The sequence below is a fragment of the Pangasianodon hypophthalmus genome, chromosome 14 (assembly GCF_027358585.1).
Source record: "Pangasianodon hypophthalmus isolate fPanHyp1 chromosome 14, fPanHyp1.pri, whole genome shotgun sequence".
Lineage (NCBI taxonomy): Eukaryota > Metazoa > Chordata > Actinopteri > Siluriformes > Pangasiidae > Pangasianodon > Pangasianodon hypophthalmus.
In genome coordinates, this window is record NC_069723.1 from 22,969,042 (window position 1) to 22,986,703 (window position 17,662).

Here is a 17,662-nt window from a genome sequence, read left to right on the forward strand (position 1 = left end):
AGTTTTCTGACATCTTTAAGACAGAGGAGTTTACGCTTTCTGGCTTCTCAGTAACATGACAACCTGCGTTTTTTTTGTTGTTGATGTTCCACAAAAATAATGTGTCATTCTTTAATAAATAAATAAAAATTTTAATCATTGGCAAATCACTGATTCATTTTTTGTAAAATCACAGTACAGAGTGTTTTATTCCTTTTATATGCCATGTACAGTGTAAGTGATGAAATTCAGTTATGAAGCACTGTCTTAAAAGTGGAGTTGTTTGTCAGTCTCTGTGCTGCACTCTTTTCTTTTCCTTTCCTTTCCTTTCTTTCTTTCTGCTTGGTCTTGTCATGTTTTGAAGGCAACAGAAATGAAATAAACTGCCACATGCTTCCATTAGAGCTACAGCCTGAGCTGATGTGCAGAAGGCAGACATATTTCACCCTCCTTTCATGGGAGGTATTGACAGAGGAGAGGAGGACAGGATGCTGTGCAGCCATTTGTCTCTTTGTCTCTCCGCCTGTCTATTCTTTATAAACCTCTGAGTTCAATCAGTCGCTCTGAAGCCTCTTTTTCATGCCCAAGCCTCAGGAGTGCTGTTGTGACAGAAAGCTGGTGCCTTGAAGTGCAGATAAACTCTGAGTGAGATAAACTGAAAGAGAGAAAAAATATTTCAGGTGTCACGAGATAGTGAAATTTGAATTAGCCCTGGGGATTGGAGAAGTGTGTGAAGCTCTGACAGAGCACAAGCACATGCAGATCGTCTGATCATGTTTTATTCTTCCATTTTGTTTTTTTTTTTCTGTTTTGTTTTTAGGTGGAAAAGGAGGGAAGAAGAAAAAGACCAAAGTAGGAGCCAAATCCACAAAGACCAACGGCTCCAACTGGGCAAACGTCCCATTACCACCTCCTCCTATCCATCCTCTACCAGGCACAGAGCTGGAGCACTACAGCACCGAGCACCATGAAGGAGGAGGGTAGGACTGACCGAGAAACCTCCTCTTTTATCTTTATTAACATACAGATACAGCTGTCTCCAGAATTATTGGCGCCCTTGGTCAAAATGTGTTAAAAAGGCTTACAAAAATATGTTGTTAATTCCCTTCATCACACATGAACTGCAATTGGAGTAAATTTATTCTAGGGAAAAAAAAAACAACTCATCAACAAACTCATGTCTCACAATTATTGGCACCCCTGCAAGGGTGCCAATAATAAGTCAGCGTTTATAACAGCCATGCACTTTGGGTATTGTAGTCTTTTCTCCCTCACTTGTCATCATCATGATTTTTTAGCTATTTTTACATTTTCTTTTGCCAAGATTCGTCTTAAAATTGCGTAACGTTTTAACAGAAACTCATCTTATGTCTTGATTCCATCCTGTTGCGTTAAGAGAAGTGGGTGTCTGAGTAGCACTCAGAAACATCAGGGTGGTTTTACCACTTAAGCCTCTTGCTTGAGAGGTGTGCTTGCCTTTCAACCCCATTAATTTCCATCTCAGAGAGTCATCTAGCTTAATAGGCTATCTGGCAAATGAGGACTCTTCTGCACTGTAAATCTCAGTCGTGTCTTTAACGGCTTCAGATTAAAACTGTTATGTCCTCTGGGCTGTACACTGACAAATTCTTTTAATGAGCACTGGCTTTATGATGTGTATTAGTGCAGCGTGTAGGAGCTGAGTGTTGGGAAAGGCAGGATGCACTCGTTCTGCTGCGATGGAAAAAATAACTCTAAATGGCATGGACTCTCTTGTAATATGAAAATATCAGCCTTTGTAATGCAACATGAGGAGCCAAAATTTTTTATTTTACTGTTGAACGTTAAAAAAAACAGCGAAGCTTGTGTGGTGGGTTGCCAGGTTTCAACAACATTCCCACCCCAAATACAAGTCAAAAAGATAGGAAGGGAGGAACCTTATTGATTCCGAGGGAAATTACAGCGTTAAAGTAGTCGTAAAAAAACATTCACAGACAAACTTAGATACAATAAATTAGCACAGTGCAAAAAAAGGAGAGATGGAAGGCTAATAAGGGTGCTAATAAGGCTAATAGTGCTACTACTACTACTACTAATAATAATAATAATAATAATAATAATAATAATAATAATAATAACAGTAATAGGAAAATGTAGGCATTTTTTTCTTTGTTTTTCTCAGTCTTTTTTGGGGAGATATATATATATATATATATATATATATATATATATATATATATATATATATATATATATATATATATATATATATATATATATATATATATATATTGATAGATAGATAGATAGTTAGATAGATATAGACATAGATCCAAATAGGGCTGAAATTAAACCATTCTTCATGGCTTCATGGATCTTCATGGCTGTTAGGACTGTTTATTTTTTTCCTTTTAACATCACTCTTTCACTCAGTCTCTGTCCCTCTGTGTGTCTTTTTCTGTGCCGTAGCTATGACAGTGATGGTTGGGGACACCCTCTGCCCGTGCAGACGTACCTGCACCAGGGAGTGGAGGATGAGCTGGAGGAAGAGGAGGAGCGTGTGCCAACTCCACCCGTCCGCGGTGTGGCATCGTCTCCGGCAGCCATGTCCTTCGGGAAGCAGTCCACGGCCACGTTGACTCCGTCCCCTCGAGACGAGACGCAGCCCATGCTGCACGCACATCTGGATGAGCTCGCTCGGCAGTACCAGCTGGACATGGCCAAGCAGACATGGTGAGGAGTAAAGACTGTCACGGGATGTGTCGGGTTTTTTCCCTTCTTACGTTTGACAACGGCTGATTTTACAGAAAATTATTAATATATGGGAATTTTATACGGTATCATTTCAGTCTGAAGTATTTACAGAAAAAAGTGTATAAAACAGCCCTCATCATCTTTGTATTCATCCTTTCATTTCTTTCCATTTTTTCTATCATTTGTTTCCTCCTTTTCTTTCTTTCTTTCTTTCTTTCTTTCTTTCTTTCTTTCTTTCCTGCATAGTTTTTACCCTTCTTTAGTTTTTTTTCTTTCCATCATTCTTTCCTTTTTTATTTATTTTCTTTACTGTGTTCTTTCATTCTTTTCTTAATTCTTTCCTACTTTTTTCCCTTCTTTCCTTTCTTTCCTTATTTCATCTCTTTCCTTCTTTTGTTTCTGTTCTTCTTTCTGTACTATATTCATTTCCTTTTCTTTTTTTGTTTTTCTTCTTTCATTTTCACTCCTTCTTTTCTTTCCTTCTTTCTTTTCTTTCCTTCACTTACTTCTTTTGATTATTCTTCTTTTTCCATCTTTCATTTCTTTCCTTATTTCATTTCTCTCCCTTTTTGTTTCTTTCTTACTTCATTCATTTTATTAATGAATATGAATAGTGAATAAAATGAATAGTGCATTCTCTCTCCTTCTTTCTTTCCTTCTTTCATTTCTTTCATTTTTCTTTTCCTCCATGTGCAGTACTGGCATAGCGCATTGAAATGAAATATGAACTCAATGCAAAGGTCCAGACTGTAATTTATACCAAGAAAAGTTCTTTAGATGTATAAATATAGACCGCTCTCAGCCGCATGACCACAACATTTAACTTCCTGGCAAAAACAATTAATCCCAATCCTCTGGCTAATTTTCCAAACTTTCTCTTTAGACCTGGAGAAAAAAAATCAGAGGGCTGGAATTAATGCTAAAGCCCTATTTAAAGTCGTTCGCTGGTGCATGTCAGCGTGAGCATATAAACTATTCCTTTTTTATGGCTTTCATGCAAAGCAAATGAGCCACATGCTTCATCCTGTCCCTCAGTCATGAAAACTGGCACATGTTCATTTCTGCACTCCCTCACGGGGAATAAGCTCCACTTGTCAAGACGGAAATGTCATGTTACTTGAGTAATGACTATGTTGCTTCAAGTAAATCTTTGACAACAGGGAAGAGCCCGTTATTATATCCAAATCCAGGCATAGCCACATCAAAGATGCTCACATTGACACTCACGTACACACTAACACGCACGCACTGGGCCTGTCAGCGGACCTGGCTGTTTAGGAGGTGACAGCCACGGTGCTAACATGCCTGTGGAGCTCGGTATTGTGTCCTCCTCAGCTGCAATTAGCAGGGTCATTGTGTTAGCATGCAAAACGCAGCAGTGTTGAATTAGCCGAATTGTCCCAATTCATCTGATGCTTGACGTGGAGTGTTCCAGGAATTGCAAATTTGCCGTGACAGATACCTCCTCCTCTACATGTTTCCCATTCATTTCGCTGCGTCTCTTGACACCTTTTGTCTCTGGCTGACATCCTGTCTGAGCCCCACTCAAATATGGAAATGTCTGGGCTTGGCTTGATGTGTGTGTGTGTGTGTGTGTGTGTGTGTGTGTGTGTGTGTTTGCTGATGTGTTTAATTTTCCGCAGGCACATGCAGGGAGGCCCGTATCCTCCTCAAGCCCCTGCTCCTCCCGTGGGCTACATGTCCAGCACCCTCATGTCCGACATTGAGACTGACCTCCCTGACGAAGACGAAGATGATGATGAGGAGGAGGAGGAAGATGAAGGTTATGAGATGTCACCACCGCCGCTCCGGGGCATCGAACACACACCAGGATCCAGCATGGACAACTTGGACAGCTCGGTCACAGGTGAGGTTCTCCGCCTGCTCCATGGTGCCATCATGCAGAAAGATTTTCAAGACATCTGTAATATTTAAGGAAGTAAACCCGTAATGTTTACACAGCAGTATATAACAACCGTTTTTTAGCATGTCCACTTTTATATTATTTTGCAGACCTAAACCATAGAGTGCCGTAAAAATCACAGTATTCTACAGTATAACCACCGTGCCCCATAGCATAATAGAGTATGATATGAAATGGTATTCTATGGTACAGTACAGTACAGAACAGTACAGTACAGTATAGTATAGAGCAATGTGGTGTGATTTGGTACAGTATAGTGTAGTATGGTATGGTATGGTATGGTACAGTACAGAACAGTACAGTATAGTGTAGTGTAGTGTGGTGTGATGTGGTGTAGTATAGTGTAGTATAGTATAATATGATATGAAATGGTTTGGTATGCTATGGTACAGTACAGAACAGTATAGTGTAGTGCAATGTGGTGTGATTTGGTACAGTATAGTGTAGTATGGTATGGTATGCTATGGTACAGTACAGAACAGTACAGTATAGTGTAGTGTAGTGTGGTGTGATGTGGTGTAGTATAGTGTAGTATAGTATAATATGATATGAAATGGTTTGGTATGCTATGGTACAGTACAGAACAGTATAGTGTAGTGCAATGTGGTGTGATGTGGTACAGTATAGTGTAGTATAGTATAGTATGATATGAAATGATATGGTATGCTATGGTACAGTACAGAACAGTACAGTATAGTCTAGTGTGGTGTGGTGTGGTGTAGTGTGGTGTGATGTGGTGTAGTATAGTGTAGTATAGTATAATATGATATGAAGTGGTATGGTATGCTATGGTACAGTATAGAACAGTACAGTATAGTCTAGTGTAGTGTGGTGTGATGTGATGTGGTGTAGTATAGTGTAGTATAGTATAATATGATATGAAGTGGTATGGTATGCTATGGTACAGTACAGAACAGTACAGTATAGTCTAGTGTAGTGTGGTGTGTTGTGATGTGGTGTAGTGTAGTGTAGTATAGTATAATATGATATGAAGTGGTATGGTATGCTATGGTACAGTACAGAACAGTACAGTATAGTATAGTGTAGTGTGATGTGTTGTGATGTGGTGTAGTATAGTGTAGTATAGTATAATATGATATGAAGTGGTATGGTATGCTATGGTACAGTACAGAACAGTACAGTATAGTCTAGTGTAGTGTGATGTGTTGTGATGTGGTGTAGTGTAGTGTAGTATAGTATAATATGATATTGATATGGTTTATGACAGAACACTATGGTTATACTATAATATTATGTATTTTTATGGTACTCCATGGTTTGCAGTTGAACACTGTGGTATAACTCTGGTACAGTATGATCATACTTTAGTATACTGTGATTTTACTATGGTACATCATGGTTACACTATGCTATATATTATGGGACTCTATAGATATACTACACTATACTATGGTTTTTGTTGTACCACTCTGGTTTACAATGGAACATCATGGTACTGTAGTACTCTGGTACAGTATGAGCATACTTTTGTATACTGTGATTTTACTATGGCACATCATGGTTATTCTATACTATCCCATGGAACTTTACAGTTATGCTATACTACAGTGGAACACTGCTCATACTATAGTACACTATGGTTTTATTACATTTTATGGTTTACTACAGAATATTCTGCTTTTACTATGGAACACTGTGATCATACTTAAGGATACTGTGATTTTAATTTGGTACACCGTGATTATGCTAAACTATACTATGCAACTCTGTGGAATACTATTGAACACTATGGGTATACTATACTCTATAAGATGGAACTCTATGGTTATAGTACACTATACTACATTTTTTATAGTACCACTCTGGTTTACAATGGAACACTATGGTAGTACTCCGGTACAGTATGAGCATACTGTAGTATACTGTGATTTTCATATTAGTACATCATGGTTATACTATGCTGTACCATGGAACTCTATGGTTATACTATACTATTCTAGGCTATAATAGAATATTTTTATGGTACTTGTTTGTAAAATCATATTCATGCGTACATACTCATCTTGTTGTAAATGTGGAAGATGATAAGTACAGCTCACAGTCTTACTCCACTAGAGGCGTAACTGTTTAATTTGTTTTTTATCTCAGTGATCTTTTCCCCATTTCAAGTAGTTTAATTCAGCGCAATCCCTAGCTGGACTCCAGCATGAATTGGGACAAAGAGAAAAATCCAACTGACCTTCATAATCAGGCAGAAAAATAAAGTCCATTATGCACCAGCTCCTTCTGTGAGGGAGATCACAGCGCCCTTATCCAACCGCTGATCAAATTACAGCTCAAACCCACATGCAGGTCAGAGATAAAACAATGGAAATAACAGCTTGCCAATGATCCCTAATCTAAAAGCAACAAATTTCATCTTATCGCTTTATGGTTGCATTAGCAATATTTACCAGAACAGTATTTACAAATGTTTATGCTTATTTACTTACATGTAGCATGTAGATGTATAATTTGACATACAAATGGTTTTTTTTTCACTTGCAGATTTGTAACAATTCACATCATTTGAAAATCATTTGAAAAGTTATGAAGGTTGAGATTAGGGTTAGGGGCTGGATTAGAGTTTGTATCGTTGCTTATTTTTATATGATATTGAATGAAATTCAACAACATCGCTCTTGTGTGAAACCATACATATTTCTCATGGGTTCGCTTGACAAATCAATACTTTACCATATTTGTGTGTGTTTGGAGGAAGGAAGGCCATCAAACCCTGCCAAAATACACCTCATTCCTTCTTGAAAATGAGCATATACAATTTAAATTGAGTTTTGTTCAGGAAGTTGTTCAGGGCCAAACATTACTGAATTAAAATTAATTGAGAATAGATAAGAAAAGTCCATGAATTTTAAAAAAGGCCATGAAATTGGGAAGAGAGAAAAAACAGGAAAGTAATGAAAATGTGTACGAGAGAGAGAGAGAGAGAGAGAGAGAGAGAGAGAGAAATTAACAGAAAGAAAGAGTAAGAGGAACTGGAACTGCACTACATTTACATTGCCACCCAGAAAAATTTGGAATAAGTCTCACGTTCAGCTATTTTCCCCATTCCATCCAGAAAGGGTCATTTCCATTTTTACAACGCATTGAAAAGGTTTTATGAGCCGTCTGTCATAGCGGACATGTGAAGGGTATGACATCGGGGGGACTGGAAACAGAGAGTCTCCTCTTCTATGATCACAGAAAAGAGGACGTTTAAAAACATGATGGCTTGGGATATATAGTAGTGTATGTTTTGTCAAAATGGCTGACACATTTCATGCTCTTTTTCCGGCCTTTGGTGTATGTAATTTTCCGGACTGTTACCCTTATGGGTGAGGTATTTGATTTCAGGGAACACCTCACAAGATCAGAGTGCAGGTATCAGATTTATGAAAAATGAAAAGCAGAATGAAGCAGTGGGTAAGGTGAAGAGAGAGAAGGTTAGGAACTATAAAAGAAAGAGTGAGCACTATATGAAAGGATAGAAAAAAAGACAGAGAAATTGGGAACTTGAGCTGGAGATAGGCTTGCCCGAGCTATGAGATGCACTTTTCTCTGTGGCGTGATGGAGAGGTAGTTTTGCTGGCTTTGACACCTCTCTGTGCTGATATATTTAGGGGAATAGAAGGTGAAGGCCTCGACCTAATCTACTGCATCTCCCTGCCACTGTGTTACTCTGCAAACACCACTATTTCCCTTTATCTCTACACCAGGCTGCCTCACTCCCAGCTCTCCTGACAGACGGAGAAAGAGAGAAAGAGATCACTACTTTTTTTTTTCGAACAGAGGTGTTGAAAACATCCTTCTGCTGGGAAAAAAAAGGCACAAATGTGTGTATGGATAAACAAAACACTTAGAAAAAGAGGTTCAAATTGTTCCTCTGGGGGAACCCAGAGTAGAGCTAGTTCTCTATAGTTTACTATGGCTTTGTGCTACCCTGTTATTTACTACAGAATACTGTGTTTTTCTATGGTACAGTATGATTTACCAGGGCTTTATGGCTTTATGGTAGTCTAATGTTTACTACAGAACACTATAGTTTTACCATGCTACGCTGTGCTCATAATATAGTATACTGTGATTTTACTATGGTATAATATGATTGACATACTACGGCTATATTATAGTATGCTATGGGTTTTTCGTTACTTTATTGTTTATTACAGAACGCTGTAGTTTTACTATTATACTTGATGTTTATATTATGTTAGGCTTTGGAATGCTATAGTTGTGGTACAACAGTAGTTCTAGTAATTACATTATACTATGGTTTTACTATATTACACTACACTATGGTTTTACTGTGGTACACTATGGTTCTGCTATATTACACTATACTATGGTGTTACTGTCGTACAGTATGGTTTTACTATATTGTACTACACTATGGCTTTAGTATGGGACAGTATGGTTCTACTATATTGTACTATACTATAGTTTTATTATGACATGTAATACTTCTCTTGTACTACACTATATAATGGTTTTACTATAGTACACAATAATAATTCTTCTGTATTGCATTATACTATGGCTTTAGTGTGGTACAGTATCGTTCTGCTCTATTGTACTATACTATAGTTTTATTATGGTGTGCAATGCTCCTGTTATACTATGCTATATAATGGTTTTACTATACCAGATTGTACTGTACTATACTATGGTTTCAATATGATACACTTTGGTTCTATTATATTGTTCTGTACTATTGCTTTACTATGGAACCCTATAGTTCTACTCTATTGTACTATACAATGGTTTTACTATGGTGCATTATAATTCTACTATATTGTACTATGCTATAGTTTTGCTATAGTTCTACTATACTGCACTGCACTATGGTTTCACCATGGTACATTACTGTTATTCTATATATTAAAGGGATCTTTGTTTTGTCTTCTGGGGGAGCTCATAAAGGTTCTCTGTAACGCTAACATTACAAGAACATATAACTTATCATTTAGTGATTAAAGTCAGGTACTGCTTTACCTCTAAAGGTAAAGAGTAGATTTGCACAAGCGGCCATGAATGTGGTCGGCTTCATTTAAGTATTTTATCAGCGACTGTGCTTTATGAGCTTTGTAACGTTTGCAGTGAGCTCACTCCCAAACCGGCGTGGTTGACCATGCTCTCATAAACGCGGTCACATGACTCAAAGGCGACCAGATACGTCGGCTCGTCAAGGGGAATAATTACGATGCTTAACGATATGCATATGAGGGGCAAGAGCTGGTATAAATCAGCTTTAGTGGCAGCAGGGTGCTGGATGGCTTTTATGACCCAGATAACATGGCTTAGCCGAGCCCAGAATATTAACCATGCATCGTTGGGATGTAAAAGCACTGCTTCTGAATAGTTCAAACATTTGGCAAAATGTTTTCCACATGGCATTGTTCCTTTGAAAGACACGTTTATACTTATTTTAAATAATGATATACTGTATATACTGTATGGTTACCTCATCACGAATTAGCTTTTTCACAACATCACTAATTTACTTTATTTTTTTACCTTTAAATCAGAGGCTTGGTTTGTGATGTCACAAAAAAAAAGAAACACTGAACGATCGAGTCCAATATGCAAATTATTAGCGAATGCCAAATGGTATCCAGGACCCTAACTCATTTCTATAGTGATAGCTCATTCGCAGAAACATGCTGTTATTTAACAAATTTAAACATATAATCGTTGATATGGTGAAGTTTTCTGTAAAGAGATGTTTATTTAACATTTGTGGAAGGAGTCTCCAGTGTCAGCGCCGTAACAGTGATTTGGGAAAGTCTTCCGGATGGCGGAATTTAAGCTTTACGGTTTCTTGGTAATGTAACAAGCTGTGTTTTTTTGTCTTGTTAAAAGGTGAGGGAATGACTGTTTGTAGCTGCTATAACGTAAGTGACAGCAGGAGCTAACTTGTTCCACAGCTAGTAAATGTAACTATAAAAGGATAAAAATGTAATCTTTGGTATAAGAGGAATAAAATACTGTGCTATTATAGGAAAATAATCAACTTCAGGATGGTAACAGTAGCTCTGTCTTGCTATATTTCCGAGGAAAGATCTTAGAAATAATGTTCCAAGTGTTCCATTAGCGGATGAGTTGTTGTTTTTGTTGTTGCTGTTGTTTTCAGCCGCTAACCTCATTTCCACTATAACAGGAAGGAGTGCAGCACAGTATTTTAGAAATGCATTTAGCTGAATCTCTATTAGTGATGACATCCTCTCGCAGGGTGTGTTAGTGGAGTGTGGGCTTTCATCGAGCTGCACTCTGTCTGTGTGTGTATGTGTGTGTGTGTGTTTTCTGTGGAGTCTGGCCTTCTGATGTGGAGTAGCGCAGGGCCTCGGCGCACACTTTGGCACCACACCTCATTCATTAAATTCAGTGTTGCTTTGTCGAAAGATGGGCTCAGGGGAAGCAACGATTTTTTGGTAGCAAAACAAAGCTATGTGCCGTTTCTGAGCTGAGACAGGAGGTGATTTAGCTTTCAGAGAAGAGATCTTTTCTTTCCCTATTACTGTTACAGTTTTCAAACAATATCCTGATTTATGCTATTTCCTAAATTACTTCACTAAAGTATTTCATACTTGTTAAAATATAAAATATTTAATTGTAGATAAACAGTTATCTATGTTAAATCTGCAGATGTAATCCTACCATTAAGAATCCCACAAATCCCCTTTTTCCTCCTAGATTTATTTTTCTCTTTTTTTTGTGCAAAAAATAAGACTAAGCAGCTAGGATGTTCAAAAAATACCATCCCACCTTGGATGCCTTACAGGTGTGTGTTCATTTCAAATGCTGGCTGATTGAAATGCAGCAAAACATCTCTTAGATGCTAGAAAATAGCCTTGTGTGCAGTTGTTTGTCTGCTTGCCAATTTTCTTTCCTGAACAGTAAGACAGTAAGATGAGTCGGTGTTTGGGTGTAAATATAAGACTGTTGCACCACTTCACTGGAATGATTACCAGCTTTAAACACTAGCTATGGTATATCTTGGGCCTGGTGTTCATATATCGCTTAACAAAATGAACAGCTACTAATAGTGATCATTCCAAATGGGATCGTTCGGTTCTTCGGTCGTACCTGAGAACTGGATTAGTTTAGCCAGATTGAGTTGACTGGGATGTTGTTCGTTTGAGAGCTGCACGCAGATATATTGAGACTTGAAACCGTAATCAGAGAGTCAACGACTGTGTAAGGCAAAGGGATAAGGTTTTTAAAAGTTTACGGGTTTTTTGCATCCAATATAGTAAGACGTATGATTTTATCATGCAGCTGAGAGACAGACGGACGAGACATCAGCGAAGAAATGCACAGAACAGAATAGAATCTCTGTCCAATTGTCCAATCATAACCGTCTGTTTTTATCAACTTTTTTTAAACAACCATGTCATCAGTTCACTAATTAGACCAGAGAGGGTGAATAATTTTTTTTTTTTAAATCTCTTCCCTTTCTGAGCTAATGTCTCTAGCCCTGTAGCTAGTTTCTGGTACAATCAGATGCCTTCAGCTAAATAATTTACATAAATGCATGTGATTGAACAAAAAAAACAACAAAAGATCTGTTACAGAATGGCTCATGGTTAGACAACTAGAGTTGCTTAAATACAGCTAGTTTGGATTGCTTCTGCTACTGTATTTCCTCAAATACTTGGGTTGAACCGTTGAAATATTTTGCTGGGTCCACATCCAGACCACAGTCCACCAGCTGATGACCTCTGGACTAGGAACTATTTATCAGCCTGTTAGTGCAACCATCCCTTCTTCCAAATATTAATCAAATTCTTGATATTATTTCTGACTCAGAATGGACCAGTGGTTTGTTGATAATAGGTGCTGCACCAGACAGTCATATATTTGAAACATATGCCTCTTAAGAACATAGAGTATAAATTCAGCTATGAGCTGTAGTCCTGTAAATGCACACACTCAGACTTCCTCCACTGCTAGAATAAACTGAGTAAGTATGGTAAACTCATTCATTGCGGCTGCTGCTTGTAGGCTCCATGGTGAATGGGTGGGGCTCGGCATCGGAGGAGGACGACCGGCCCTTTTCCAGCCACAGGTCCAGTGCGGGGAGCTCCTCCGACGGCTCCCTGTTCACCCACTGCAGCTTTGCCCGTGCGCTGGCAGCGGCCGCCGATAAGGCAGGCTACCGCATGGATGGCACCAGCCTCACCAAGAGAGGTTTGTCTGTCTGTCTGTGGTGGCGGGACATGGCGAATTTCAACCATTTCATAAAGACAGCACTGTATTCTTTCCTCACTGGCTGTTGCTTTGATTCATCGCTCTGCTATGGGTTTTGAATTTCTCAAATTCTTGGCTAGTGAGTATGTTGGTGATGGTACTAACACACTGATTGATGCTGCAATCATATTTGAAGTGTGTTTAAAGCTGACCTCTGGGAGATGAGCATGGCACAAGTGGGGGACATTAACATGGAATTAAAGTGGATTGTTTTGCTATTCTTTTTGTAGCCGCTTGACTTGGCTCTTATTGACTCTTGACAATGGCCGCCCTGATAGTAATCACTTCTTCCATGAGGTCCATTTCACCTTCTCAAAAGTGCTCGATCCCATGTTTTGTTTTTCCGCTACGAACTATCAAGGATGGTGATTGATCCGGATAGTTCTCATTTTCCTGATTCTTGCTGAACAAACATGGCTCTCCATCACCTTACACCAGTGGTACATCTCAGTCATAACCACGGTCCTGTTCTCCTCTTACAGATCAATGCCTGGCCCTGAGACCTCGCCCTGCCAGTCCGTTCTCTACAGATGGCAGCACTGTGGGAACACATAGCCTCGGCCACCAACGGGCAGCACGGCCCACTCGCAAAAACAGAGGACCAGGTACGGCTGTGCACCGCAGGGATGCTAGTGCTGATGGTAAGACCCGACACTGGACCACTTTTGAGGGGTTTGACCCAGTGGTGTAGCCACGAATTACATTTGGAGGGATTGATTTAAGAAATATGCTAAATACAAAAATAAAATCACTATGTAGGAGAACTGGTGGTGTTCAGAATTTGCCATTTAATTATTATTAGAGAATAAATTAGCCAAGTTTACTGGTTTAGTTTCTGCTGAAAACTTTAGTTTCACTCATGGGGAAAGTATATAGCAAAGTAAAGGCGTGTGTGTGTGTGTGTGTGTGTAGATCTGAAAGTCCTTTTTAGAAAAAAAAAATAGGATCATCTAGTTTCTTTGTTGAAATTGAAGTCTATATATCTATCCATCTATCTATCTATCTATCTATCTAATTTTTTTAAAATAATTACACACCCACTGGAATCAGCTAATTAAATGTTAAAATTTGTACTTAGAATTTTTCCCCTCCTTTTCATTTTTAAATATTTTTATTTATTTAAAAATATGAAAAATAAAATTAATAAAATACAATGAAACCTTTCTATACTTTAAATAAAGTATCATCAACCTTTATGAGCCAAAAACTATCTATCTATCTATCTATCTATCTATAAAATGCAGCATATTGTGTATCATAGCAACATCTTTGAGAATTGTGATCTGACATTTTTGTCATATTTCCCACTTCTAACTCTAACTATGCCTTTGATTAGGCCAGATGCCAAAGACTGAATCATCTAGATCTGGATAAGCACTGACAATGTGTTAAAGTGTTAAAGTGCAATGAGGGATCTAAGGAGCTAGATAATGTATTTATTGATTAGCTAATTTGAAGTGGTGCAGCAGCACAAAGTCTGTAATCAGATTCAAACGTCAAGGGTATTGCGTCTTTTTAACTGTTTATGTGACCGTGCCCATTATTCCTCAAGTGAGTTACAGTGCTAATACCCTCATGTCACCTTTTTATAAAGCTGGGAGGGATTAGAGGTTATTGAAAGTCTGTTCATTCACACAAAATGAAGAGTGACAAAATGGCTGCCCACATAGGCTCAACATGCTGGCACTGCTTTTGGTTAAGTTTGGTTGAAAGATGTGACCCTGCTAACACCCTGCTATTGCTGTTGTGTGTGTGTGTGTGTGTGTCAGACCTACCTCCACCTCCCGAGCCCCCGCCGTGCCAGAGCATGCGCATCCAGGGGCCGAGGAGCGTAGGAAACGTCGGCAGCCCTGGCGAACGGAAGGCCTCGTCTCTGGAGAGGCAGCATATGGGTGTCCGGGACGAGTTGAAGAGCTCTCTGGAGAGGCAGACTCGTACATCTCTGGAGCGCAACAGACAAGGCCAAGAAAGACTCGGTTCCATGGAGAGAGCAGAAGAGGCCAGGAGAGCACAGAAGAACGGCCCTGCTTCAGGTACAAAAAGATATAAGATGGTTAATCATAATTTCTATCCATTTATAGTTACATTTAATGTAGTGGAACATCTGTGTAATAAGTTCCTCTGATCACTTACATTATAGCAGCTATAAACGGCCATTCCCTTACTTTCTCTTGAAGCTAATAAGACATGAAATACGCAGAAAAGCTTTAGCTCTGTCTGTTACAAACCGCTGACACTGGAGACTCCTTCTATAAATGCTAAATAAACATCTCCTCACAGAAAACATCGCCATGTCAATGATAACATGATTTGTGGTTGTTGTTGTTGTTAAATAACAACCCATTTATGTGGAGCAACTCCCTGTGAATGAGATGTTACTATAGAAACGATCCACACCTAAAAAATCAGACAAGACCCATAGACCAGTCAGAAGTCATGTTATTCATTCTCTGAAATAATCAAGCAAACAAACAGACAAACAAATAAATTAATAAAAATTAGGTTCTGTGCAAACTCAGCCTTAGACCCCAAAAGTTTTCTTGAATCACATCTTTTACTGTTCCGAAAAAATGAACATTTTGAAACTCATCACGCTTTATGAATTTCTCTAGCTCCATAAAGAAAAAAATGAACTGAATAATTGCCATTGTCACTGAATCAAATCCTCGCCATTGTTCAGTGGAGACTCGGATCTATTCAAAAATCACAATGGCACAATTAACACTCTCATTTCGCTTGACGTTTTCTACCAGAGCGCCGTCAGTTTTCTCGCTGCTGTATATGGTTCAAAGTCTGGAGCTAATCAAGCGAGTTATGAGCAAGTCGTCAAAGTTCGGAGCTAAGAAAGCTAAACTTTCCACCTCAGTGTGATCACTGGGAGACCGGCAACTCCAGATGTGACCCTGGTGTTCAATTAGGAAGCCTGCTGTGAGGAGAAAGGACCTGTAGACTGACTTCTGGTCTCCAGCTGCAGGCAAAATGGAGGCACAGAGCAGATGTGCTGTAATCATTTCACACACACATACACACACTGCAAATCAGCCTCCGTGGTCGTCTGTGAGATCATTAAGACCAAGCGCTTTAAAGGTCAGAGGAAGTAGGTAGTCATGGCTTGCTTCTTGAGCTTCTGGTAACAAGTCTAACAAGGTCTCCAACTGGTGTTGCATGAAGAGCCGGATGGAACCTGGTTATTTAACTCCTTTCTCATGATGTATCCTTCTTTTCAGAACACTTATGTTTTTTTTTTTGTTTTCTGTATGTTGTTGTCCAGAAGAGGCCATGCCACCCTATAGCAAACCATCATTCCCATCCCCCGGGGGTCACAGTTCATCTGGAACCACGTCCTCGAAAGGATCGACAGGTCCTCGTAAAGCAGAGGGGTCACGAGGTCAGCACCAGCGCTCTAACGCCGAACACGGAGACTCCGGCTACATCGGGACCAACGGCCAGGGACAGTACTCCGGAGAGTTATGTAAGTCTCAAATCTGATCACAGATTTATATTAATGCGCTTGCTGTAATGTGTCATTGTTTCTATAGTAACAGCTCAATTAAGGAGTCTTGGACAGTGGACTCTTCACATAAACAGGTTAACGAAAACCGTGTGTAATCATATTATAATCTTAAGTAAGGAGATGTTTATTTACCATATATGGAAGGAGAAACCTGATTCAGAACAAAAATGATGCAGTAATCTATATGAAAAAGGCAATTCAGGATCAAACCACAGTATATTTTTCCTTTAAGCCACATTCGCAATTTATGAATCGATGCTCAGTTGTTGTTTTGTGACTTAATTATGTGTTCGTTTTGTGTTTCTGACAGAGTGAGAAGCTGTGGATCAAAGCTGGAATTTAAAAAAAAAAAGAAAACGCTTTTTCCTGCCCTGGAGATGCCTCGGAGATCCGCTCGGTGCAACGGACTCACACACCGCATCAGAAGGAAGAACCGATCCCGTAGAAGGTGAAGACGGAAACGACATATTGTAAATGTGATGTAAAGACAGACAGTCCCGCGATGTTGATTTGATGTTTTCTGTCCTTTTTCAAGAACAAATGAAATACTTTCAAACACTTCAATATTGACAGCCATTCATCCAGAGAAGAAGAAGAAGAAGAAAAAAATGTTTAAATAAAAACAAAAAGAAGAATCTCATTTTGAGTCCTTTAGTGAACTGGGAAAAAAGGGGAACACATTTTCTGTAAATATGAAATTTCTCATTGAAATTCGTTATTGCATCGCTATGCAAGCCGGATTCCGTTCGCTCACTTCCCACTGTTCTTCATCTGTAATATATGTGAATTGAAATTTGAAATTTGGCAGGCTGTGGTGCCATAAAGATTTCGTGGATTTCTTCATCCGTCCATTGTTTTTGTTTAATTGTTGTTATTATTAGAATGATTTTCTTTTGCACTGCAATTTTGGTGAAAAGCACAAAAAAAAACATCGCTCCCGCTGACATGAAGCACCGGGGAGAGGAGATTTTATGATGAGGAGTTGCTGTACTGTAACTACAGAAAAAGAAAAAATTATATAGCCATGTACAGAGATATATTAAACTACGCCTGTGTGTTCAGTGCAGGATTTGTGGAGCTAAGAGGCAGAGTTGCACGCTTCGGCGTGTTATTTGCAGCAAAGGGGTTCTCCTGAGGCTATGACAGAGGGACAGGAAATATGTTTGAATAAACCTTCTTGAATAAACTTTCCAAAAAGCGCAACTGTTCACAGTTTAAATACACCACTGAGCCAAAACATTATGACCACCTGCTTAATATATTGT

At 38.9% G+C, this 17,662-nt stretch overlaps 1 protein-coding gene across 10 annotated transcripts in view; it reads left to right on the top strand.

The window, feature by feature from the left end:
* robo2 (roundabout, axon guidance receptor, homolog 2 (Drosophila)) overlaps positions 1-16,773 on the top strand; it is a 495,378-nt gene extending 478,605 nt beyond the window's left edge. For 9 of the 10 annotated variants that reach the window (XM_053239624.1, XM_034310667.2, XM_053239623.1 and 6 more), the window contains 8 exons: positions 800-959; positions 2,428-2,691; positions 4,356-4,579; positions 12,638-12,823; positions 13,366-13,524; positions 14,653-14,916; positions 16,155-16,355; positions 16,708-16,773. In XM_053239624.1, the coding sequence (XP_053095599.1) occupies positions 800-959; positions 2,428-2,691; positions 4,356-4,579; positions 12,638-12,823; positions 13,366-13,524; positions 14,653-14,916; positions 16,155-16,355; positions 16,708-16,709 (1,460 nt within the window). In that variant the 3' untranslated portion in view covers positions 16,710-16,773. The remainder of the gene's footprint in view (positions 1-799; positions 960-2,427; positions 2,692-4,355; positions 4,580-12,637; positions 12,824-13,365; positions 13,525-14,652; positions 14,917-16,154; positions 16,356-16,707) is intronic. The other variant, XM_053239628.1, reaches the window with a different exon arrangement.
* Positions 16,774-17,662: the final 889 nt, after the last annotated feature.